Consider the following 26,808-nt stretch of genomic DNA (forward strand, 5'->3'; position numbering starts at 1 on the left):
CCTCTTGCCTCAGCCTTCCGAACATCTGGAATTACAGGTGTGCACCATGGCACCTGGCTTTTGTGTGTGTGTGTGTGGGGGGGGGGTGGTACTAGGGATTGAACACAGGGGCACTTTACCACTGAGCTACTTTTTATTCCCCAGCCCTTTTTATTTTTAATTTTGAGCCAGGGCCTAAGTTGCTTAGATTGACCTTGAACTTGCAATTCTTCTGTCTCAGCCTTCTTAGTAGCTGAGATTACTGTGTCTTATTTGTACTATTATCTCTGCATGTGTAATATGGTTTCCTTAGCCATGTGGTCATCTCTGACAGGCAGGCTGCATGGCATAGCCCCACTTTTGTATCTCTGCTCTGGAGCCTGGCACAGGGCTGTGTGTGCCTACAGTGGTTTGGTAAATTCTCTTGAGTCCCCAGGTAGCATCTACTTAAGGTTGTGGAGCCTTTGGCAGTTTGGGAGGCATCTTGACCTCCTTTTTCATTCTGGTCCAGCTATATAATTTGCGGGGCCCGGTGTAGGGCTCCTTCCTCAAAAATAAATAAGAATTTTAAGGTGGTAACAATACAGCAGTGAACCAAGTATGGGGCCCCATTCCACTACCCAAGCTTCACGCCCACAAAGCCAGCCCTCATTGCCTGTCTCCCAGGGAGACTGTGGTCCAAATTGCTATCTCATTTTTACAAATGGTGATGTGCCCAGGTGATTGGTGCCTGGACTTGGTTGCTCAGCTGGTCAGCAATAGCAGGCCTGAAACAGGACCCAGCCCCTAGAGCACATTACTATCTCCTCTGCTCTGGAGCCCCCGGCACCTCAAGCCTCAGTTTCCTTCTCTGTAAACTGGGAACAATGACCCAATTATATATTATATTATATGACAAATAGAACATCTGGATGGGGACCCCTGCACAGTTCTGTCCTTTGGGCCCCTTCTTATAAGGTTGTGAATGCCAAGTTCTTTACTCCTTGGAAGGGCCTGAGCCCTGCAGAGGAGGGATTCATGACTATTATGGTAGCTGAGGAGTTACAGCCCTCCGAGAGGGAGAAGGCTCTCTTTTCATCTCTTTTTGAAGGAGAGTGGGGACTGACTGGAAAGTTCCCCAGGGTTCCTTGGTATTTTGGTGCTTTGATATCTGGAGGAATAAAAGAGTAATTAATTGCTATAAATGGCCCATTCCCGTAGGGTTAGTCTGATGGGGGTGGCAGTGTGGGAGATGGATCTTTATCCCAGAGACATCCATCATTGGAGGGACACACACAACAGACTCAGAGGCTTGGAGCGACCCTGACTTTAGGCGAGGCTTTTGAAATACCACTTTCTCTGGAACTGCTTCTTCCTTGGCCCCCCAGGTGTCTGAGCAGCCTCCACTGCGTTTCCTGAGTGCGTGTGACATGCGACTGTGCTAGCTGAGGTTCGTATAGGTGCCTGTGGATTTTTGCTGAGTCACTGAAGACCGAGGGGGTGTTCTAGGTTCTCCTTGGCCCTGCATCATTTCTCAGAATTGTCCTCAAACCTCTCATGGCAGGTGCTCTGGGGATGGCAGAGGCTCACCAGGCCTGTGTGCCTTGGAGCAGGGGCCAAGGCTCTCTGGTCCTGTCCCTCGGTGGCCGCGCTTGTGCCAGATTAGCTGGGGGGTGGACCTGAGTGGAGAGGCGTGTGAGAGGCAGGAGAAGGCAGTGCTGCCCCACCCTGGAAGAGCTGGGGTGGGGCAGGCAGATGCGTGGCCAGGTTGGCCTCGTACACAGCCTCAGCTCTGCTTCCCGTGTGCGCGTGGCGTGATGTGACTGCTAGCCGAGGTCTGCGTAGGTGGCTATGGATGTTTGCTGAGCACTCGGGAGGTAGAGCACAGGGACCTGGGCCTTGCCACGGGTACTGTCTAGTGGGTGGGATGTCATCTTGTGCAGGTGCAGGACTTGCCCATCAGCTGTCACAGTGATTCATTCTGGTCCTTGATGACTCTAGAGTTGGTGACTAACTCAGGGAGGAGGTGTGTGGTGTGGAGCTGGCTGACCTGCTTTGGCCGGAAGTGACAGGCCTGCTCAGCCGCAGTCAGCACCCTGTCTCGAGGTGTTGGAGCAGGTTTCATGGGCTTGCCTGACACACAGGTATTTCTGGACTGTGGCGAGCCTGTGGCCATGAGCTTCCCACCAGCGGTCCTGTTCCCTCCGCATGGGGCACGTGTCAGCTTCTGCTGCAGCAGCACTGGCCCTCCTGGCTCCTCCCTGATCCATGTTCTCTTTCCATAGGGCGGCACCTTCTTATTTCTCCCCAGCCACAGCCTTCCCTAACAGTTGAGCACCTGTTTGCCTGAAGTGAATTTCCAGAAGCAGGTAAGGACCTAAAGGAAAGGGCTCAGCATTGTGGCCCCAGGTGGTATTGGGTGGGGCTGGGTGGCCTTGGTCAGCAGGGGCTGACCCTCTGGTTACTTTGACTGCTCATCTTTCCCCTTGTCTTCACAATGCTCATTTCTTCAGCTGTGGGGCTCCTTTTTCATTTTGGGTGCTGTGGTACTGAGCGTGTGCTCTACCACTGAGCTCTATCCCAGCCTATGTGTGGCTGTTAGAGTGCATGTTGTGGTGCTGCTGATTTCTTTCAGGCCAAGCCTGTGCAGACTCTGAATTAATATTTTATATAAACTCTTTGAATCACTCAATTATATGACATTGTATTTTTCTACAAATTTTGTAAAAATGTGTGTACATTTCTAAATGCAAGCATTTAAGAACTATCATGATGTGTTTTAAAACAGACAAAACGAAAGAAATGCTGCAACCCAGAGGTCAGAGGTGCCTTGTGTACCTGAAGGACCCACCCAGTGGTCTGGTGCAGGCTGAGTTTACTTGAAATTTTCCTAGCAGATCCAGGATCCCCTGGGTATAAATGAATATTCTAATTTACATAACTGTGGGTGTTCAAACAGCATTAATTTCAGGTTTATAAATAAAAATGAGCGCAGGTGGCTCTGTTTGCATTCAGGAACTTGTGCCTGTCAAAGGGAGGCTAGCTTTCCAGGCTCCTTATTAGAATTGGTTGCATTTCCCAGATAGAACCCCATGGCGGCTGGAGCCTCCCAGCCTCCCAGCCGCTGCACCTAACATTCTTGTCTTGTTCTCTGGGTGCCTCCTGCTATACCTCCTAATTCTTCTAAAGTAAGATCAAGAGCTTAAAAGCTGAAGATCACATGGTGGCCATTAATAGGTGTATGCACAGGCAGGTCAGGAGTGTGGCATCATGTCCTCCGGTGTCTCCCAGAGATTGCTGTGTGGCCCGTCAGGCCAGGAGCCCCACAGAGCTGTTTGTATGAATCCCATGCTGTGGTTGGGAGCCACTTCCTCCTGTCTTTTCCTGACAACCAACAAAATTCCTTCAAAAGAGAAGTGGCTCAGAACCACCCTAGTGGTGTGTGTGCGTGTGTGTTCTCTGGGTTTGGGGTGAATGTACATGCTGTGTGCTTATATTTGCCCCATCAGATGTGAGTTCGCGGAGCGGCACCCACTTCTGGTAAAAAGTGCAGTTTGTGATCCACAATAGGTAACCACAGGTCTCTGCCTTTCCCCATTCATTTGCATAATTGACAGCTGCCTGTTGCTTCTTTCTGTTATCCTTTTATCTGTTCATCTCTGACTTGTATGGCCAACACTGTGCACGCAATCCTAAGAGATTTTCTTAGAATTTGAAAGGGAAGTGCTGCCCCATTTTAGGTAACAGAATGTTTATAGGGATAACTGAGACCATAACTGAGAAACATCATTACTTTTTGTCCTTAGGTCTGAGGACCAGATAAACAGTATGTTTAAATTAGGTGCAGTTTGAGCTTATGTAATCTAAGTACATTTTAATGGAGACTAGTTATTGATCTCTACAGGGAAAATAAGAATTCTCAAGTGAACTTATTACTCCAATGGACTTGTCAGAATTGTGATGAACATTTAATAGCATGCTTACTTGGATAGGCAACAACCCCAAATGCATTACAATATGCTGTGGTGAGCTCTCCAGTGGCTGCCAAGTCTGTGTTGTTTGAGTTAATTATGACATATTCTCTTCAATTATTAATTTTCTCACGTCAACACCTACTGCAGATTAGGCAGAATCATAGCAACCAGTCATGATGGTTCTAGAGCACAAAGGGCGGGAACATGTGAGCTGGGTCACATTCTGCCCCACATCCAGCCCTGGACGTTCTACCCTGTCAGGTGGCAGGGCAGAATCAGCTCAAAGCAGAGCTTGAAAAACACTAGATCACCAGAGTTTGTAGAAATGACAGTTCAGGAGTTTTCCCAAAGTAAGAAGAGTCGGTTTAAGAAACTGTCTTGAGCCAGGTGTGGCATAGTCTTAGAGCACACCTCTAAACCCAGCTATTTGATAGTCTGAGGCAGGAGGATCACAAGTTCAAGGCCAGCCTCAGCAATTTAGTGAGACCCTGTCTCAAAATAAAATTTTTTAAAAGGGGGAAGGCTCAGATGTAGATCAGAGGTAGAACATTTGCCTAGCATGTCTTCAATCCCCAGAACTGCAAAAAAATTTTTAAATAAACACCAACGCCAGGGAAGCATGTTGAAGTAGGAATAACCTGGCTGCACAGACCCATGCACACCCTGATGGCACCTCTGGCCCCTGGATGGGCAATCAGTGTGAGATGTCCCTGGGGTCAGCAAGTCTACAACAGCAAGAAGGACAGGATGACACCAATCTATACAGTGGTGGAGGGTAGGATTGTCAGAGCAAAGGTCTCTAACATGGGCCCCCAGTAAAATGATCGTATGACGCAGAACAGATGTTCCTCCAGTAAGCACCTGCTGAGCTCCAGAACTCTTGGGATCCTGAGGTTGTGGCAGCACAAACCAGCCATTTCTGGCTAGGCCTTACTAAATGATAGATCTTCTATTGGGACCCAGGACTGGGATGGGTTTTTGTTTTTATTTGTATGTGTGTGTGTATGTTTTCTTTTCCTTCCTTCCTTCCTTCCTTCCTTCCTTCCTTCCTTCCTTCCTTCCTTCCTTCCTTCCTTCCTTCCTTCCCCTCCCTCCCTCCCTCCCTTCCTTCCTTCCTTCCCCTCCCTCCCTCCCTCCCTCCCTTCCTTCCTTCCTTCCTTTCTTTTGTAGTACTGGTGATTGAGTGCAAGGGTGCTCTACCACTGAGCTACATCCCCAGCACTTTTTCCTCCTTATTTTGATACAGGGTCTTGTTAAGTTGCTGAGCTGGCCTCGAACTTTCGATTCTTCTGCCTCACTCAGCTGCTAGAGTGTGGTTTGTGAAAGTGGGTTTGAAATAAAGTCAGCTTCAGCAGGGGTGAAAGCTTCCTGCTTTGGCTATGGAAGGAGGTCCACAGAACCTGGGAGCCTGCTGGGTATCCAGGAGGAGCTGCATCTCTGGTGCGCTCGTGTATGGCGACACCCAGTGGGTGGTCCCTTGCATCATGTCTTTTTACAAAGGAGAATAAACTAAAACCTAGCCTTTGAGCACAGGACAGAACTGGAAGGTTTTCACTCCTAGGAGTTCTGCCTCCCAGTTTGAAGGCTTTGTGGAGCATTTCAGATGCCCTCTGTAGAACACCATAACTCAGGAAACACAGAGTCCTTTGGAAATGTGTGTCTTTAGAAGAGCTACATTGTTTATGAAGACTGGCTTAGTACTTAGTTGTTTTTTTGTTTTTTTTTTTTGGTTTTTTTTGCAGGGGTTAGTCCTGGGGATTGAACGTGGTACATTTAACCACTAAGCCACATCTCCAGCCCTTTTTATGTTTTATTTTGAGACAGGGTCTTTCTAAGTTACTTAGGGCCTTGCTAAGTTGCTGAGGCTGGCTTTGAACTTGCAATCAATGCTCCTGCCTCAGCCTTTGAGCCACTGGGATTATAGGTGTTGGCCACCACTCACAGCCACCTTAGGCACTTTTAACAGTGATATTTGGCCCTAAATCAATGTGGATGTCGTAGGGAGTGGGAAGCTTAGTCACCACAGGCTGTCTCCTTATTCCATTCATCTAACCAGGCAGCATTTATTAAGTGCCTGCTGGCTGAGGACAGTTAAATGAAGTAGACACAGCCCTGGCCTTCCACAGGGCAAAGGAGAGATAGTAAGCAGGAACGCCAGCAGGACCTGAGGAAATCAGGACAGACAGGGCTACATATCTGGGAGGAACTGGGGAAGGGGTCAGAGCCAGCTTGCATTTTGCCATCAGATGCTTCCCTGGAAAGACATTTCTAAACTGCAATGAAGGGTGATCAGAAGCCAGTTCCAGGCCAAGGGGACACCCTGTACAGAGACTGGCCCAGGAGGATGGGAGAGGTAGGCTGGAGCAGGCTAGGGCTGACCATGCCAGGCTGTTACATGTATCCTCAGGTAGGTTTAGATAGGGAGTGAAGTTATCTCTTCTGGTCTTCTGAGAAGATCATTGCAGATACTGTGTTGGTAGAAGGGCAAGAAAGGAAGTGGGGGAGGTCATGAAGAGACCAGAGCCACAACCCAGAGGGAAGCAGCGGTCGGGGGTAGCGGGGAGATGGAAGCCACACTATCCATGCTTGAGGCCCAGGGTAGGGCTCACTCCAAGAAGCTGTGTGGAGTCCACCCTAGGCAGCAGTGCTGCACGGGAGGTGAAGTGGAGGAAGTGAGGATGGGTTCACAGGAGGAGGGGTAGCTCAAAGGTGAGCTTCCCGCTTGGCTGTACAGACTGGCATGCACCCTGGAATTGAGGGTTCTTGAGGTGCGCCATTCCTTTTCTCAGTTCTCAGTTGTTACTTGGACCCTTTCTGAGCCCAGGAAGAGTTGGAAGGCAGCAGACAGCAGAGGAAGAAAGCCTGAACTCTGAGGCTTCAGGGATAGAAAGGAAGGTTCTGGAAGGAGCTGTGCTGCATCAAGAGTTCGGCTATGACATGAGCCCCAACTGGCCAGGTTTTTAGCCTATTCTGTGGGCTTTTAAGGCGAGGGTCCTATTTGAGGGGAGTGAGCAGTTGACAAGTACCTACAGGAAGCTGCTCCTAAGTACACCCTTGGCACAGATTGCCGCCTGCCTGGGAGAGCCTGCTGGTCCAGCCAGGGCTATCGGGCCCCTGAGGGTGGACAGTGTGAGGAGTGTCCTTGTCCCTCCAGCCCGGTTCCCCCATTCTCCTAGAGCAGCTCCTTGGCAGCAGGGCTGACAAGACTCCACCCCCACCAGCTGCCGCGTTATTTCTGACTCATCCAGGAGTTACAAGTATGTAACTCAAGCCCCTCCACGCCTGCTTCCTCTCCTCCTCCTCCTGGAGGGAGGAAGCTCTGGGCTTCTCTTCTGGGGCCTTGCTGCAGGTCAGGTTCCTGAGATACCTGGACACAGCTGCTGGCCTTCACAACTGCCTGCAGGAACCACCTTTCAACAGGTGGGGTGGGTGTGTGAGGGTGGTGACAGTCGACCCCACTGGGTGCCTATGTCCCACATGCCTGAGCCAGCCTCTCACCATCTAGGGACTCTGTGGAGCCCAGCCCAGGAGCTGACCTCTTGAACTCAGCAGGGGCTTTGGCACAGGGAGCTGTCTCTGTGTTTGGGAGCTGGGCACTGGGGCAACCTCCCACTCCGTGGTGGAGTGGAGGTTTATCTCATGGTTTCTCAAGCCACAGGCCCCAGCCAGCCACCTTCATTGACGTAACTTTGCACCTTGTACAAGTTGCTTGCTTTAAAAGCCTGGGACACTTTGGCTTCTTGTACCACGTCCCCTGCAACTTGTTGTAGGCCCCTTGCTGCAGGTTGTGTGGGAGCTAGAAGGTAAAAGTGTCAGCTCTCTCCCTGGCCATGGAAGTGGCCAGGACCCCTGCAACACCCACCTGGAACAAACTGCTCATGGGCTGCTGGAGCCAGTGCGGTGAGGGAGAAGCTGGGAAGCTCTCCGCCTCCTCTGTGCTCCAAGAAACCAGACCTATGGAAAGGGGCTGCTTGGGAAAGGTGTGGGTCACCCACAGGTGACTATATCAGCGTGTCTCACCCTGACCCCTGACCCGTCCATGTCTGCCTGACCCCACAGGAGTCCCAAGAGCTGGGCCAGGGGGATGAACCGTGAAGGAGCACCCGGGAAGAGTCCGGAGGAGATGTACATTCAGCAGAAGGTCCGAGTGCTGCTCATGCTGAGGAAGATGGGATCAAACGTGAGTGCCTGGGGGGCGAGCACCAGGCTTCCCAGGGAGGGAACTGGCTGCCTTGAAGCAGGGGACTGAGCCCCCTCCTGGGTCACTGTGGTCTGGGGAGGAGGCAGCTGGGCCTGTAATTCAGCTCTGTGGCTAGTATAGGCTTCCCAGGCACAGAGCCCAGCATGTCCAGTGCTGAGAGTGCCACTGGGGCAGCCTCCCACTCTGTGCTCTGCTTGAGCCGGGTGGACAAGGGCCTCAAGGCCCTGACCTTCTATTTTTCTTCCCTGCTGATTCCTGTGAGGCTTCTGTCCCAGGGGCAGGCAAACGGCAGCTGGGCACTGAGGGGACAGCAGATTTGCAGGTGCAGGGAAGCTTTTGGGAAGAAGGAGGGATTCAGAATTGCCGATTGGCCATCCATCAACTCTCTAGGCAGGGCCTATGCCTTCCCACTGGCCTATGTCAGACCAGATGCTACAGTCAGATTCAACCCAAATACCCAAGCCTGTGGGCCTCAGGGACTAAGAATTCAGGGTGGGAGGGGTTGGGCTGCTTTGGACTAGAGAGGTCAGATCTGAGTACTGGAGCCCAGGGAGCCAAGGAGGAGTCTCCACTGGGATCAGGCGGCCCGGGAGGGGCCTCTCAGGGAGCAGGTGCTTGCTGCCCTCACTGCTGTGCTCTCCCCCTGCAGCTGACAGCCAGCGAGGAGGAGTTCCTGCGCACCTACGCGGGAGTGGTCAGCAGCCAGCTCAGCCAGCTGCCACAGCACTCTATCGACCAGGGTGAGTCGGGGTCAGGGGCCAGCCAAGTCCTTCCCAGGGCATCCAGCAGTGGTTCTTTAGAAAGATGGACTTGGGACAAACGGGGCCACAGCCCCTTCTCTTCCACAGATGGATCCTCCTACTTGGTCCCATCTTCTTCCCCCAGTAGGAGCTGAGCACCCAATGAGGCAAATGGTGGGGTTCCTTTTTAGGCCTGGAGGAGGCAAGGAATGGAAGTGTATGGGAGCCCTGGTAACTGCAGAGGGTCTGCTTGCATTTCCTTAACCGTGGGCATAGGCTGGTGTGATCCTGGCTCTAGCCAGAAGGGATGCCCAGACAATTCTCATGATCATGAATAACAGTGTTTATGGTGTTGCTGCTATTTGTTTTACTTCCAGTTAACAGGCAAGGAAACTAGGCTTAGCAGCAGTGTCATTGCTCTTGGTCATATAGCCAGTTACTGGGGTGCAAACTCACAGCCCAACTAGAGCAGCCATTTACTATCTGTCCTCGCTCCTGTAACCAGTGAGGCTGCTGGGCAGCTCTGCATCCCATGGCCACTTATCAAGTACTGCCTCTCTTGGAAGGCTTGTCCTAACACTGTATTCCAGTATTCTTTTTTTTTTTTTTTGGCAGTACTGGGAATTGAACCCAGTGCCTCACATGTGAGCAAGTGCTGTACCACTGAGCCACATCCCCAGTATTCTGTACTGTACCCCAGTATTCTGACCAGCATCTCCACATAGTCCTTTCCTGGTGTTCTGTTCATGCTTTATGGGATTATTGGCCATGAAGTCTTCCAGCCTGTGGCATGTCCAGACGTGAGCAGGCTCCCAGGAGCAGAGTGCTGACGCTGTTGGCTGTGTGGTGAGGCTTCTGGGGATACAGCTGATCTGGCACGGGAGCACATTCTAAAGCACTGACACTGGGTGTGACCCAAAATGTGGACTCAACTCAGCAGAAACCTTCTGGGCACTCCAGTGGTTCCAGTAGTTCCCTAGACACCACCTACCATGTATAGCCTGCCTGGGCGTGCCTGTCCCAGTGAGCTGTGCCCTAACCACTGCCACAGCCCAGCCTGTGTGCCAGGTGCTCCGCCCTCCCAGGGTCTCGTGGGAAAGACCTCCCTCCTCCAGGGCTGGTTTAGGTTTCCAGTGTGGGAGTCTCTGCTGGCCTCTGAGCCAGCTCTACCTGAAAACCTCAGGCTTTGTAGTCCCTGTGGACTCACCTTCCTCCCCACTTGGTCCTGGGTCACTGAGTCAACCAGAGCTTGAGTTAGAGTGGTGGAGTGGTAAGGGCATCTTTAGTGGAAAGCTTTTTTTTTTTTTTTTTCCTTTTCTGGTGCTGGGGATGGAACCCAGAACCTTGGGCACACTAGGGAAGTGCTTTACCACTGAGCCACACTCCAGCCCTATAGGAATGCTCTTAATAGAAAATCAAGGTAAGTTAAGTCGTGGGACTATAATGACGGAACCGCAGAGTCCCTACCACTTAAGCTCCCTGGGCTGTTATTTTGTGTGTGGTGCTGGAGATCAAGTGAGGGCCTCACATGCTTGCTAATACAGCTGTACTATGGAGTTGCCCAGGCTGGCCTGGAACTTGCTGTCCTCCTCACTCAGCCTCCCAAGTAAATGGGATTACAAGCACGCACCACAGCACCAGGCTTAGTTTTGTAAAACTAATTTTTTGCCATTGTTCATACGTTCTTTTGGCAATAAGAGGTAGTTAAAAAATTTTTTTTTGGCACTGGGGTTTTTTGTTTTGTTTTTTTATTTGTTTTGTTTTGTTTGGTACCAGGGATTGAATCCAGGGATGTTTTACCACTGAGCCATATCACCAGCGCTTTTTATTTTGAGACAGGGTCTCATGAAGTTGCTTAGTGTCTCTGAGTCACCCAAGCTGACCTTAACCTTGTGACCCTCATGTTTCAGCTTTCCTAGTTGTTGGAATTACAAACATATACCGCCACAGGCAGCTCAGTCTTTTTATTTTTTTATTTTGAGACTGTCTCACTAAGTTGCTAAGGGTCTTGCTAAGTTGAAGAGACTGGCCTCAAACTTGCAATCCTCCTGCCTCAGCCTCCTTAGTTGCTGGTACCACTACACCTCGCTCAGTCCTTTTTTATTTTTGAGACAGAGTCTAGTTAAGTTGCTGAGACTGGCCTTAAATTTATAATCCTCTTACATCAGACTCTTGGATTGTTGGGTTTACAGGCATGTGCTGACATTCACAGAATTTTTTTTTTCTTCTGATGCTGGGGATCAAGCCCAGGACCTTATATGTGCTAGCTGTGGACTTTTACCACTAAACCATAGCCCCTGGCCTTAAAAATATATTTAAATTTTTTAAAAAAAATTTTTGTGCTAGGGATTGAATCCATGGGGTGCTTAACCACTGAGCTACATCATCAATCCTTTTTATTTTTTATTTTGAGGCAAGTTGCTGAGGGCCTTGCTGAGTTGCTGAGTCTGACCTTGAATTTGTAATCCTCCTGCCTTAGCCTCTTGAGTCACTGGGATTATAGGCATGTGCCATGTGCTCATCATTTTTTTCCCTGGTGTTGGGGGTCAAATTCAGGACTTCATGCATGCTAGACAAATGCTTTACCACTAAACCATACCTCCAGGCCTTAAAAATATTTTTTAAATATATATATATATATATTTTTTTTTTTTTAATTTTTTAATATTTATTTTTTAGTTCTCGGCGGACACAACATCTTTGTTGGTATGTGGTGCTGAGGATCGAACCCGGGCCGCACGCATGCCAGGCGAGCGTGCTACCGCTTGAGCCACATCCCCAGCCCTTAAATATATTTTTTTAAAATATATTTTTAAGGGGGGCTGGAATTGTAGCTCAGTGGTAGAGCACTTGCCTATAATATGTGAGGCCCTGGGTTCGATCTTCAGCACCACATAAAATAAATAAGCAAAATAAAGCATTGTGTTCATCTACAACTAAAAAAAAAAATTTTTAAATATATATATATATATTTTTTAGGGGTCTGGGGTTGTGGCTCAGTGGTAGAGTGCTCGCCTAGCATGCACGAGGCCCTGGGTTTGATCCTCAGAACCACATAAATATAAAATAAAGATATTGTGTCCACCTAAAACTTGAGAATAAATATTTTTAAAATTTTTTTAAAAATATTGTAATATCTTTTAAAACATATTTTCAATAGGGTTGGGGTTGTGGCTCAGAGATAGAATGCTTGCCTAGCATGTGTGAGGCACTGGGTTTGATCCTCAGCACCATAAAAATAAAATAAAGATATAACTATAACTAATCCTATAACTAAAAAATAAATATTTACCAAAAATATTTTTAATGGAATTCTTTATCTCATATAACTGAACCAAGAGTAGAGAGTAAAAGGAGTTCCGCTGAGTTGTGTAAGAAGGTTGTGTTGACCTCACCTCGCTGTTGACTGGGCCCCCAAACTGCTGAGCAGCCAGGATTTACTAGACTGTTGGGTGGCCAGCTATGCCGGCACTGGAATCTGGGCCCTGCTGGGTGTGTGGCATCCAAATGCACTTCTCTTTCTGGAGCAAGGGGCTCTAGGAGCCAAACCTTGAGCCAGGGAACACTCAGAAAGAATCACTGAGAAGAGGGTGGATGACATGATTCTCTGCTGCTGGGGCACCCTGAAGCCTGCCCTTCCCTCCTGGGAAGGAAGGTCCCCTCTGACCTGGCTGTGGAGGCCTGAAGCACCTGCTGCTGCAGGAGTCCCAGAGAATTACATGGCTGAATTAAAGGGAGGGGTAGCTGTGCCAGAAGAAGTTTCACAAACCTGTTATTTTGTATGTGTGCCTAAAGACACCACAAATACACAACAACAGAGTCTCAGTCTCATCTCTCACACTATGCAGGTCTAAGCCAGAAGTCTGCATTTGTGCCCATACTACGGGGCCAAATTGATCTCTGCTAAAATTCTAACCTGCCACTTTCTCCATTGGCAGAGCCAATCTCAACTGATAGCAGAGTATCCTGCTTTCAGAGGCTCAGGCCCTGCCCTGTGGCCAAAGCCTGAATTGGTGCCCCCAGGGCACTAGGTAGGACTAGGGACACAATGGGCAGAGCCCCAAAGGCTTGGAGCCTTGAGGTGAGAAGCCTGGCTTGAGCTTCTCCTGCCCACTAGGTGGTGCTGTCTCTCAGCAGATGGCAAGCTGCTCCACCCTAGACTTAGATGAGATCCCGGGCTCCCTGAGCCTCTCCTAGGTTTCCTCTCGGCGCCCACAGGACAGCACTCAGCATTGTCTCTGTGGGTCCAGATACAACCTTTAGGCCACACATACCTACCTTCCAGGGCTGGAGGGATCTAGTACCTGAGCATCCCATCGCAGTCCAGCCACATTTACTGAAGATGGACGGCTGCTAGAGACCCTGGGACATAGGCCTATACCTTTAGGCCTGACCAGGTGGTTCTAGTAGAGGGCCCAGTGGCCTCCCAGTACTGAATGGTCAATCTCCAGGTCCTAAGCTCCTCTGGCCTCTGCCTCTCCCTTTCCTCCATGACACCCTTTTTTCCTGTCTCTGCCCATTGCTCTCTTCTCCCTCTGTGCTGTCCTCCAGCTTCTGCCCTCTGTCCTATTTTCTCTGCCTCACACAGTTTCCCTGGGTGATCACATATGTCCCTGTGCCTTCAACAGACAGCTCAGGTCAGTACCTTCTAAACATATTCCCTCAATCCAGACACCTTTCCTGACCTAGACCTTCCTGTGTGGCTATCAACCATACGGCTTGGCACAGTCTCCCCACACTCAGCAGATCTAACTCTCACCCTCTCCCCACCGAGAATCTGTTCTTCCACCTGTTTTCCTAACAGACACCCAGAGACCAGGGCTCAGCCTGGACTCTTTCCCAGCAACACCATAGGTACCAAGTCCTTTGGACTCTCCTACCTTATTGTTCCCAAATCTGCTTTGTCCTCTCCCTCTTTTTTTGGTGGTGGTAAGGGAGTACCAGGGATTGAACTCTGGGCACTCGACTACTGAGCCACATCCCCAGCCCCATGTTGTATTTTATTTAGAGACAGGTCTCACTGAGCTGCTTAGTGCCTCACTTTTGCTGAAGCTGGCTCGTGATCCTCCTGCCTCAGCCTCCCGAGCCTCTGGGATTATAGGGGTACGCAACTGTGCCCAGCTCATTCTCTCCCTCTTATTTGGACCCTTGTTCTGGTCTTCATTTTCCTCTCAGTTGCTGCAAAGAGCTCCTCACTGGTATCTCGGCTTGTCTTTCCCCCTGTGCTACCTTCCACATGGCCAGAGTGACTTTTAGAGGTTCAAAGGGACATCAGTAGGTTTCTCTCCCACTTAAAATCTTTCAGTGGCTCCCTACTGCCTTAAGGGACTCTGGTCCTCTTAGCATAATGAGCAAGACCCCAGTTCACCCTGAGTCCACCCCCTCACTCAAAACATAAATGTCCATAGTGAATGGCTTTGTGTATTCACCCCTTTCTGCCTCCATGTTTGCCCTGGCATCCAGAAGCCCAGCTCTAAACACTTACCTCCATAGCCTGGACTAGGCCTGTCACATACACCTTGGCTACTCTACTCCCATGCTATCTCCTGGTCCCTCTGTTGATTGGACACTGAGTTCCTTGAGCTTGGGCCTAGGCCTGGGTGGGCCCCTTAGAACCTTGGTTCTATTTTTTTTTTTTTTTTTTTTTTACCAGAGATCAAACCCAGGGGCTCTTAATTACTGAGCCACATCTCAGCCTCTTTATTTTTTATTTTGAGACAGGGTCTTGCTAACTTGCTTAGGGCCTCACTAACTTGCTGAGGCTGGTTTTGAACTTGCAAACCTCCTGCCTCAGCCTCCCAAGGTGCTGGGATTACAGGTGTACACCACTACACCTGGCAGGCCCTTGGTTCTTGAACACAGCAGGATGGGAACCAGAGGTCTACCAGAAAGGCAGAAAATTCTGTGAGTGCCGTCTCCTGTCTCTGAAGTTGGTCGAGCAGACCTGACAGCCAAGAGGACTCGTGTTTTAATCAAAGGAAATCAATACCGCTCCGAGAAGGTCACCTTGCTGAGAAGGGCCAGCTGTGGGCAGCGGGGAAGGGCTGCAGCTTTGCAAAGCAGACAGGTAGTGCTGAGCTTTCCTTTCTCATCACAGGGCCGCCCCCACTAGAATGCATATTGATTCTTTCTTCTGGTTATCATATATGCATGGTCATTGCAGAAAACTGGGGAGAGGTAGAAACAGCAGAAAAGTTGAAAGAACTGCATCCTATGCTCAGCTATAACCACAATTCATCTTTCCTTCAGTTTGCTGGCAGACTTTTAAAAATATGCACGTCATAAAGTTGGGACGTATAGTTTATATTTCAATACTCTTTTTTAATATTTATTTTTTAGTTGTAGTTGGACACAATACCTTTATTTATTTATTTATTTTTATGTGGTGCTGAGGATTGAACCTAGGGCCTCACTGTGCTAGGTGAGCACTCTACTGCTGAGCCACAACCCAGCCTTCAATGCTCTCTTTTTTTTTTTTTTTTTTTTTGGTACAGGAAATTGAATGCAGGGGCACTTAATCACTAAGCCTTTTTTAAAGTTTTGAGACAGGTTCTCGCTAAATTGCCCGGGGCCTCGCTAAATTGCTAAGGCTGGCTTAAAACTGGTCTTCCTGCCTGAGCCTCCTACATCACGGGATTACAGGCATGCACCATCACACCTGGCTAAATACTCATTTCAGCATCCATGTTTTACTTATGGTAACTTTACTGTGCTCCTAAACAACTTCCAAGAAAATGTTTTAGGGGTTGCATAATATATAGCCATATGGCTATGCCAAAATCTATTGACCAGTACCTTCCTGTTGGATCTTTGGTTCCATTCTGCCATTAATTAAAACAATGGAAAACATTCATTAAACTCGTCTGATGTGGCAGGTTCCTTGCCAAACAGCATAGGAGATGTATCCCAAATACTTCTTACCATAGCCTGTGCTGTAGGTGCTGCCAGGGCCCCACTTGCAAGATGAGAAAACCGGCTACGTAGCTCAAGGCCACAAAGGCAACCTAGTGTGGGGTCTGGGCATAGCCAGCATTCACCAATACTGTGGGTAATCCTCCTGTCATGTTTTAAGGTAGATCAGGAGTAGCATAGTCCTTTCTCTGCCTGGGGACCTCCCACGGAAATAACCTGATGTGCCTCTGCCCCTTTCCTTGCCCTTGGGAGCTGTGCTGGCACATGGCTCCCTCGGCTTCTGTGGCATCTCCATGGTCATACTTTTGCCAGGAGACGTCCAGGGAATTCCTGCTGGCTTTTTCCCTGCAGAGGCTGGGGCTGCTGGTTCAAGTTATGCTGCCAGAGAGCCTAAAATAGGTCCTTCGGTCTCAGGGTTACACTGGGAACCTTGTTAAAATAACTGCTATCACAGCAAACAATCAGGGACCAGCACTCCAAGGAAGTGGCTCCCCCTTGTTTGGCTCTGTTCCTACCCATTGAACCCCTGCAGCGCCCTGCGGGTGTGGGTGGTGCCAAGATCTTCTCTACTTTCCAGCCAGTGTGGAAAGTTCTCTGGAGTCCACCCCACTCTCTTCCAGCCTCTGTTCTTTCTAGTCCTTCATGAAGCCTTTCCCAAGTCCAGGGTCATCGGGTGCCTCCCCTCCGGCTCCTAGAGCCGGACCCTCACTTTCCTTCTGTGGAGCTGTGATCACACTGTGTCAGGAGTCCCGTGGGGCTGGGGTCTGTGCTGTGTTCATGGTCACATTCAGCTCTTGTTCGGCTTCTGGCCCAGAGCAGGTGTTAGTTGGATTCTGAGGTTGACCAGCCCCGCCTCCTTGAGGAGGCCTAGTTGCTCTGGTGGCTCCTCCCTGGGCAACTAGCTGGGCTTCTCTGCTCCACACAGCCCTCTGCTGGGGTTTCTGGTCTCCTTTCTGCCCATTCATGGCTTCAAGGCTTCTCCCAGAGGCCCTAGGCAACAGGGAACTTGGCACTGAAATTAGAGTCAAGTCCAGAGAGGATTCCTGGCTCTGGGATGGGAAACTCATCTTCTTTTAACTTTAATCAAGACTTACATGAGAATTACCTATAACCTAATAACAGCGGAGCGAGAAATCATGTGTACATTGAATCAAACCGAAATCAACCGGGACTTGGGGTATGACCTGTGTCATTGAAAAACAGAAAACCAATCTCAAGAAAAGGCGAGGAATGTGGGAGGCACAGGCCCAGCTGCTTTATCACATTCTGGTTCTGGCTCACAGAGGGCTGCTCTGACCTCTGTCACCCAGCGTGAAGGTTCTGTTGTTTAGAACTGAGAAGGAAGCCCAGTGGGCCTGCGTCCCCCAGGACTCTGGCATCCCTCTCGCGGAGGGGGCTCTTAGGGGGCCCTGAGGGGCTGCCAGCCCAGCAGTTGAACAGTTCTTCTCACCTTAGTCCCTGGTTACTGTGAGCTCTGTGTAGTCTCAGGACGGCCCTGTCCTCTCGCTGCTGGTCCAGCAGGACATGCAGACATGTGAACATGTGGAAGAGCTTCCGGTGAGATACCGTGTGACTGGTTCTGAGGGAGGGGGAGCAACCCAGGGAAGGTGCTGTCTGCACTGCTCCTGAAGGACGCGGGGAGAGGCACCTGCAGACAACCTGCGGGGAGGGAAGGGCACTGCCGGCCAGCAGAGCCCCTGCAGCCGGCCCAGACATATGAAGCGTTAGGGTGTTTCCACATCCCCTGAGAGTGTGGTGTGTGGTTGCTGGGGGGACCGAGAGTGGGTGGAAAGGCAGATGCCTCTGCTTGGGCTTATTCCAAAGCCTCATGGAGTCCCACCCACCTCAAGGGGAAGAATGGCCCATTGGTTCATGGTCCAGAGTGGGCACTGGGGTAAGTTCCCGGGGCAGCAGTTAGGTTACAGGGATGTCCAGGTGATATGGACACATTCCAGAGATGGTGGGACATTTAGGGCTGAGCAGCTGACATGATAGGAAGCAGGGGAGTGGGTCTAAGTTCTGAATGGGAGGTGCCCGTGGGCATCCAGGAGGGAGTGGGCCATGGCTCAGGTGGAAGCACATAGGATTGTGGGTGTGGGAGAGGAGTCAGCGAGGGTGTCCCAGGGAAAGTAGGCTGCAAATGGGGAGGGTGCTACACCAGGGTCCGTGTGAGGAGGGGCAGAGTAGAGCTCTGAGGGAAGGAGAGGGTCAGCAGGTCACTTGCCAGTGGAGCCCTTTTCCAGAGGTCCTTTGGCAGAGCCTGGGCAGAAGCAGTGAGAACTGATGTCTCTAAGAAGATACTTGCCTAGTGAGGGCACAACCTAGAGACCCACAAAGCTCAGAAATAAACCCTGAAGCCTCAGAGACCTTAGAACTGTTGGCTGAGAATGGCAGCAGCTCAGGGTGGAGTGGAGGTCAAGGGCAGCCTGAAGCTTCAAGTTTTCAGTGTGGCTCATAGACCACTGCACCTGAGTCACCAACCGTATTTGTGAAGAATGCAGAATCCCAGTCGCTCCCCCTATCCCAGCCCGTCTGAATCAGAGTGCCTGCCAGGGAGCCTGGGAGTCTGCATTGTAAGTGAGCCAGGTGTGGTGGCTCAGTCCTGTAGTCCCAGCTACTCAGGAGGCTGAGGCAGGAGGACTACTCGAGTTCAGGGGATTGGAAGCCAGTCTGGGCAACATGATGATACTTCATCTCAAAACAAAGCAAACCCCAAGGTGATTTTGATGCCTAGAATCTAAAACTTGAGGACACAGCAAGACTGTAGGTTATGACCTGGTTGTCCCTGATCCCTGGAGGGATGGGCAACCCTTCCTCCCATGTCCTGTCCCTTTGGGCATTGTTAGTTTCTCTGGTCTAGGAGAGCTTATGCTTTGAGGAAACAGAAATTCAGATGAAGAGAATGAGGACCTCACTTGGGAGTACCAGCCACAAAAGGTGTGAGTGTGAGTATCGGTGGGATGGGAGGTTGAGAATAAGGGAGGGGCTTGGGAGTCACATCTGGAATTAGAACAGGTAGCAGGCAGAGCAGAGTCCCAACATGACCTCCCAGATGTGGTTCGTAATGCTGTAGGCTAGATGCTATTCCGTGGCCAGTTGGATGGGTGGGGTAGATGCCCTTCATCACATTTTGCAGATGAGTGAACTGAGACTGGATGTTCAGGGGCTTCCATGGGATGCTCAGGTAGACAGGGCAAGGCCCAAGCCAGGTCCCAGCTGGTGCCTCCCATTGGACCCTGGGTGCTGCCTCCTGAGCCTTGTTGTCCAGCCCAGGAGGCCCAAGGCTTCTGCTGGAGCTAGCAGGGCATCTCTGCCTGCATGTGGCAGCACTGCCCTCTACAGCCCCGTCTCCTGCGGCTTCATGTGCTCGTGATGGTGGTTGTCCTCCTGGAGCCGGCAGGCGCCACTGAGCCTAGCGCTGCTCTGGCTGCTGAGACCTTGGTGAATCAGTGGCCACTGTTGCCATAGCAACTGAAGTGTCATTCTTCTTCTGGGTAAAAGCTGTCCCTTGGGAACTTGGGACACCAGAGTTGAGATGTGTAGAACACTTGGCTCATAGCCCTGGGCTCCCCAAAACAGTACATGGCACCCTATGGGTGTCAGCTCACCTGGGAGGAGTCAAGTCCAGGATGGCACCCCAGTCTTATCCCTCCCAGAAGCTCCTTCCTTTGGAGGACCTGTTTTTCTAGGCAGTATTTCCCCAGAGCTGGTAGCTGAGCAGTTGCCGTGTTGGCTAGCAGGTAGCAGATGTTGGTTGGCATTCAAGCAAGATAATGAGCTCATGCAGGAGGAGGTACTGCAACCCAAACTCACGTGGTCAGAGAAGGGCCTGAAGCACCCAGGGTGGCAATTGCCCTGGCCAACTGGCAGCCTGTGGAGGTTTCTTCACAATGGTGTGGTCTGCTTTGTGTGCCCAGGATGGGCCCTGGACTTGGCAGGTGCGTTCCTGGATGATTTGGAAACACTTAGCTGAGGTTAGCTCCCTTGGCTAATGGTGGCTTGCAAAGGGGCTTCCTCCATCAGCCACAGGAATGTGGAGTGTCTGGGGTTTCAGGGTTAATTTCTGAGCTTTTTGGGTCTCTAAGTTGTACCCTAATTAGGCAGGTGCAAGGCCCATTGCAGGAATATCTGACACTGGAATTGTCCTGAGAAACTTCGGCTACCAAGGGGTGATACGATTCCAGAGTTCTTTAGGAGGGCAAGGCAGAGGCACCCTGTCCCCAGAGTCCTTTTGGTTCTCAAGCAGTTGGTCTTGGAGGAGCCCCTGGCTCAGAATCTGGTAATGTGAGCATCACCAGGCTAATGACATTCCTGTGAGTCCCCCCTTTTCTCCAGTGACATCTGTGTGGGGCCTTGCCCTGCCTGGTCTGTGGGGTCTTGGCGTTTGCAGCCCTTAAGCAAGGCCTTGTACCTCATCAGTGTTTGAAGTAGTGTTTGCCTTCAGGGTTGTTCTTTTCCTCCCTGGCCACCCTTGTGCACCTGACTCAAAGCTGGGCTTTGCAGGATCCCAAGACTGGGGAATGGGACAGCAAATCGGCTTGTCCTTCCTGTACCAAGGTGCTGGGATGAATGAAGGCAGAAAGCACATAGTCAGAAGATCCCTGCCCTCATGGGGGAGAGAGCTCCTGGGGAGGACAGCTGCAGGGAGTCTGTCACAGACAGGCCTGGGGGACGCTTTGGAGGTGGGGGCAGGGCTGAAGATAAGGCCATGTTTCCACATGGCCTGGACCACCCTGTTTCGCAGTGTGCGGGTTTGGGGTGAATGTGCACTGAGCTCGCCGGAAGGTCCTAGGAAAGCATGGGGGCTGCACTGGCTTGCCTGGGCCAGGCTGTGGGACCCTTGGCTGCACACGTGCCCCAGCGCCATTGTCTGGCTCCATGCTCCTCCTTCCTGCTGTTCCATCCCCTCTCACTGACCCAACTCTAACCCTCCCTGGCCCACAGGGACACATTCTCAGTTCAGGAAGCACATCAGGCTGCCTGACACGTTCCCGAAAAGACCCTGGAAATACTGCAGCGTGGAGCCTTAAATAGCCAGAGGGATTCTCAGCAGACTTTGGGTCCTCTCTCCTGACCACAGGCTCCTGCTGCGAGCTGTTCTGGCCAGGCGTGAGTGCCAGCCCCTACGCTGCTGTGTGAATTCATCCTGGCTCACAAACAGACCAAGGACCCCACTGTCTGCCCCCCACCCCACTCACCCCCGGAGCAGGGCCCCTTCCCTTTTCTAAGCTTCTGCATATTTGTCATTTTTCTCTGCCCAGTCATTTGACTGGTTCCATTACGGGGCAAAGCTGGCATTGGGTGTGGGATGCGAGGGCCCCCTGGATGCCTGGCCCTGCCCTGTCCTCCCCCCCAGCCAGTGCCTCAGGCACTCAGGTGAGAGCCATGGTGGGGCCACTTCTCCCAGGTTGGCTCTCCAGGTTCCATGTTGAATTTTCTTCTTCTTCTTTTTTTTTTTTTCTTTTCTTTTTTGGTACTGGGGATTGAACCCAGGTGCTCTCCCACTGAGCTACCTTCCCAGCCCTTTTTATTTTGAGACAGAGTGTTGCTAGGTTTTTTTAGGGCCTCCCTAAGTTTCTGAGACTGACATTGAACTTGGGATGTTCCTGCCTCAGCCACCTGAGTTGCTGAGGCAGGCTTTCTGAGCTTCGTGTTGCTCATCTGTAAAACAAGGATACAAGTCAGACCAACTTGGATGAACAGGGAAAAGAGCATTCAGTGAGGCAAACAGCAAGTGCAAAGGTCCTGAGGTGCAGGAGACTTTTGCCTGCAGTGTGGCCAGCAGGCCTGCACAACTGGAGCAGAGTGAGTGGTAGAGGGGCAGAAGGAGGCAAAGAGGCATCTGGAGGGCTTAGTGTGTTGAGTCTTGTGGACCAGTGTGGTATTTGGCATTCACTTGGAATATGGTGAGACATTTTGGGGTAAGATGTCTTTGAAAGGCTTTGAGCAAAGGAGTAACAGAAACTGACTTCAAATATAGAAAACATACCTCTGGCGGCTGTGTGGAGAATAGATCATCGGGGCCGGGTGGGAGATCAAGGACAACAGGGACCTGGCTCCAGTGAGAGGGGCTGTGGTAGTGCCCCAGATGTATTTATATGGCACTGTAGGTGGAGCATGTGGAGGGCGGTCAGGACAGCCTGGGCTCTTGGCCTAAGCAGCCAAGGTGGAGGTGCCCCGGGCTGTGGAGGCAGCAGCGGGCCTATGACTTTGGAACTGTGGCAAGACAGTGCATTGTGGTGGTGTGTGGCAGGGGAAGCTGCTCACCTCGGGGCCATGGGGACAAGAGGAGAGAGAGGAAGGGGCCAGCTTCCCAATGTCCCTTTCGAGGGCATGCCCACACTGACCTAACTCTTTCCACTAGGTCCCACCTCCTGAAGGTTCCCTACCTCCCAATAGTACCATCAGCTGGGGACCACATCTTCTACACAGGAGCCTTTGGGGCACTGAAGAGCCAAACCATAACAATCATAAAGATTCATTCCTGTGCCCTTGACCATGGTACCAAGGATTGGACGCAGGGTACATCCCCTGTACTTATTTTTATTTTGAGACAGGGTCTCACTAAGTTGCTGAGGCTGGCCTGCTTGTTTTTTTTTTTTTTTTTTGGGGGGGGGGAGGGGGGTACTAGGGGTTGAGCTCAGGTCACTTGACCCCTCAGCCACATCCCCAGCCCTATTTTATATTTTATTTAGAGACAGGGTCTCAAAACTGAGTTGCTTAGTGCCTCACTTTTGCTGAGGCTGGCTTTGATCCTCTTGTGTCAGCCTCCAGATCTGCCGATCTGCAGGATTACAGGCATGGGCCACCACCCCTGACCTGGCCTTGAACTCCTGCTTCAGCCTCCCAAATTTATGGGATTATAGGTATGGCTACCATGCCTTACTACAATTTGTATTGATCTTGTACCCTGAATCTTGTTTATTAGTTCTAACATTTTTTTTAAAGTAGATTCCTTCAGATTTTCTATACATTGGGATGTTTTTGCTTCTTCCTTTGTGCTCTGGATGCCTTTTCTTCTTCTTGCCTATTGCCCAGGAATGGACCTTCAAAACAGTATTGAGGGGCTGGGGCTGTGACTCAGAGGTCATGCACTTACTTGGCATGTGTGAGGCACAGGGTTCCATTCTCAGCGCATAAATAAATAAAATAAAGGTCCATCAACAATTACACACCAAAAAAATACATATTGAGTAGAAGTGTTAAGACCAAGTTGGAGTTGGGCAGGTGGGGTGGGGGGTGCAGCCTGTAGTCCCAGCGACTTGGGAGGCTAACAGAGTGATGGCAAGTTCAAAACCAAACTCAGCAACTTAGTGAGATTCTGTCTCAAAATAAAAAAGGACTGGGGATGTATCTCGGTGCTAAAGAGCCCCAGGTGTTCAATTCCCAGCACCAAAAAAAAAAAAAAAAAAAAAATTGTAAAAGATATAAATACTGGGGAGACTATCCCAGAAATAAACCCTAGAGCTTTTTAGGAGAATGAAGACAAGAAGTGGGGCTGGGGTTGGGGCTCAGTGGTAAAGCGCTTGCCTAGCACATGTGAGGCACTGGGTTTGATCCTTAGCACCAGATAAAAATAAATAAATAAGGGCTGGGGTTGTGGCTCAGTGGTAGAGTACTCACCTAGCCTGCAAGAGGCACTGGGTTCAATCCTCAGCATCACATGAATGTAAAATAAAGATATTGTGTCCACCTAAAACTTAATAAATATTAAAAACAATAATAATAAATAAAAATAAAGTGTTGTATCCATCTACAACTAACTAAATATATACATATATATTTAGATTACATATATGTATATAGTATACATATATATTAATATATATTAAAATGTTGAATATATATATATATATATATATATATATATATATATTTTTTTTTTTTTTTTTTTTTTAAAGGAATAAAGACAAGAAGTAAAGCTTTCAGATCCTGGCCTGGTGGCACATCCTGTTATCCTAACAACTTGGAAAGCTGAGGCAGGAAGATTGCAAGTTTAGCAACTTAGCAAAACCCTGTCTCAAGATTAAAAAAAGGCTGGGGATGTGGCTCAGGAGTAGAGTGCCCTAGGTCCAATCCCCAGTGACAAAATAAAAAATAAAATAAGCTGTTGGCCCAAAGGCACAGTTGGCCAGCGGTGCTTCAAGGACAGTGGAAAGTGCCCAAGGGGACTGCCATATACTGGCCTTCTAAGGGGGAGAGACTCAGGAGACCAACCTCAAACTCAAAGAGCTTGAGTCTCAATAACTTTTTTGTAATTGTCCCAAATTCCATCGAGAAGAGGAGAGGGAGAATCAGCATCTTCTGCTAGAGGCCTTCAAGTTCATGACAAGAGCCTGGCCAGCCCATAATGAGGATAGGTCAGAAAAGGCTCTGGCAGAGCCTGCCCTCCTCAGCCCCAAAGGAAGGCAGGTCCTTGAGCTGAGGCATGGAAAACAGCAAGTGCTTTGGGACCGCTCAGCTGGGCAGCAAAGGCCCCTTCTGTAGGCGGCCCAGCAGCACCAGTGGGAGGCTCCATAATGAGGCTTGGATTCCCAACCAGGGAGGGACTCAGCTGGCAGCGTGGGAGGGTGGGACTCTGGAAGGCTTTTGTTTCAGGTGTCTTGTTAAATAGTTATCAGGTCCCCATGTGACCTTGAGAAGGCTACTTCTTTCCCACTCTTGGGGGACAGGCAGGTTCCCTGGCAGGCTGGGACTGCAAGCCCTGGCCCCTGGGTGGCCATTCCCTTTGCTGACACAGTTCCCTCCTGGGGCGCCAGTGCTATTTTGTGCCTCAGCACACTGCAGAGACGAGAAAGCCTGTGAGAAAGCCCGGTAGGCAGGAGGAAGGAAGCGAGTGGGCTGCCGCCTCTCATTGCCACCAGGGCGTCTTGACACCTCCCTTGTCACAGTTTCGTGGCAACCCCTCCTGTTTAGGGAGGAGGGGGGCAGCACTCTGAGAAGTCAGCCTCTGTTAGGTAACCAGCGCAGTGGCCACGCAGGTATGATGTAATTGTGGAGTCCCTGTAGCTAGGAGTAGCTAGGACAATTCTGCCTGCGGTGGTGCTGCGAGTCCCAGGCCTGGTGAGAACGGAATGTTCCCTAGAAGAGGGGCAGGACTGTAGGGCTTCTCGAGCAAAGGAGCCCCATCCAAACAAGCCCTTGATGACTTGAGCTCCTTTCTAGAAGCTTATTTTTATTTTCAGGAATAGAGGTTGTGCTGGCTAAGGACACAACCCCAGGAAGGTGAGTGGGTGGGTGGCAGTGTATTTCCCTTAGCACCACCTTGGCTCCTGGTGAGAATGAAGGCACATCTTTGTGATGTCATTGCATTAGGCCCTCCTTCTGCAGCACTGCCCCAATGCTGGCTGCCTCCTCCCCTCCTGTGGCAGGGATGTCAGGAGGGGACCCCCTCCATGGGGTGGACCAGGATGGCCAACACTGTGCCAACTCTGGTCCCTGTGCCAGAGGCCTTGCTGTGCACCTCCCATACCAGCTCACCCTTGGGTGGCCTTTTGGGTCCCTGACTTTCCGATCCGCCCCCTCTGGGGAGAATTTCTTTGGTAACACAGGCGAAAAGTATGTCAGAACAGCCCTGGGCAGCCCGACTGTCAGTGTTCGGGCACAACACAGAACCACCCTTTATAAAAGGGGGAGAGAGCAGGGGGACCCTGGGACAGGGAGGAACCTATGAATCACCTCACTTTTTGACGGGTGGGGGAGCAGGGTAGCATTCCAAGCTCTTTGCCCCCTCCCTGCCTTTCTGGCCGCCTGTCAGAGCCTGTCTTATAACAAGACAAAGGAATGATTTCATGAGTATCTGGACCCGAATCTCAAAATCAGGATTAAGAAAAATAACAAGGCTTGTGGGCATTATATATCTTGTCCAGCCAGACAAACAACAGGCTGAGAAGGGCTGGCCAAGCTCCTTTGAGCAGGTGTCGGGTTTGGGCAAAGGATAAGCTCTTGCAAAGAAGGGAGGCTGTTCAAATCATAATGGGCAAGATCCTCCAACGCTATCAGGACCTGAGGCTAGAGAATAAAGAGGGGAACTCCCAGGTGGCCCCTCAACTTTGGTTACCTTGGAGCAAGGGGTGTGAGACCTGGGTCCTGGTCATGGCTCACCTCTTAGCGGTAGAACCTTGAGTGAGCCTCTGAGCTCACTCCTGCATCCCTGCAGCAGGGTTGCTGGCTCCGTCTGTTGGCCAGGCTGCAGGGCAGACCAGAGGTAAGCACTTTGTATTCAGCAGGTGCCACAGTACTGGAGGCAGGGGGACTGGGGCGGGTGGTTCCCGCAGCCTTCCTGCCTTGTCCTGCTTGCAGCCAACACTAGAAGCCTATCAGCAGTTCTTGTCCCCTGGTCTGTAGGTGCCGAGGATGTGGTGATGGCGTTTTCCAGGTCGGAGACGGAGGACCGGAGGCAATAGCTGTAAACTCCTTGGAACACCCTGGAAGCTGTCAAGGGCCAAGAGATCTGTGTGGCTCCTGGGCTGGCTGAGTGGCAGCAGACCACCATCCCTCCCACCCCCTACTCCTACCCCTCAGCCCCCCAACAGCCATTGCCACAGCCGCTCAGCAGGGCTGGCATCAAGGGAGACACCAGTGGTGCGTTTTCGATTGGCTTAAAGGGATGGACTCGTGATTGGCTTCAGGAAGAAACCTTTTTATTTTTAAACCTTGACCAATGGAAACCTTTTATTTTTATTTCTGACTCTTATTTTTTAAAAAATTTGCGCCTCGGTATCAGGCTTCCCAGGAAGCTCTCCGGGCTCTGGTGCTTTATTTAGGTCATATTTTAGAAATGTGAAGAGGCCCAATTGGCTGCTTAAACTGGAAAAGGATTATGATTGGCTGACAGTGGGAAATGGTCTTTTCTTTGACTGGCTGCAGGTGTCCTGCTGGTATCAACAGCTTCTTTATTCTCAATGCAGAAAACAGGGTTTGGGACATTGGTTGTTATATTTGACTTGAAAAAAAAAAGAAAGAAACCAAATGCGCTTTGCAATGTTTATTACACAATCAGCTTGCTGCTGCTCTCATATTT

The 26,808-nt window shown here is 50.5% G+C and overlaps 1 protein-coding gene across 4 annotated transcripts in view; it reads left to right on the forward strand.

Moving 5' to 3' along the window:
- Nucleotides 1-26,808, forward strand: part of CTNNBIP1 (catenin beta interacting protein 1) — a 73,571-nt gene that overhangs the window by 27,750 nt on the left and 19,013 nt on the right. The window contains exons 2-5 of one of the 4 annotated variants that reach the window (XM_081306816.1): nt 2,244-2,327; nt 7,992-8,112; nt 8,783-8,873; nt 24,971-26,124. In XM_081306816.1, coding sequence (XP_081162942.1) covers nt 8,017-8,112; nt 8,783-8,873; nt 24,971-25,014 — 231 coding nt within the window. In that variant the 5' untranslated portion in view covers nt 2,244-2,327; nt 7,992-8,016 and the 3' untranslated portion in view covers nt 25,015-26,124. The other 3 variants (XM_081306815.1, XM_081306813.1, XM_081306814.1) reach the window with 3 other exon arrangements.

This window comes from Spermophilus citellus (assembly GCF_964194105.1).
Source record: "Spermophilus citellus genome assembly, chromosome: 9".
In the NCBI taxonomy this organism is placed as follows: Eukaryota; Metazoa; Chordata; class Mammalia; order Rodentia; family Sciuridae; genus Spermophilus; species Spermophilus citellus.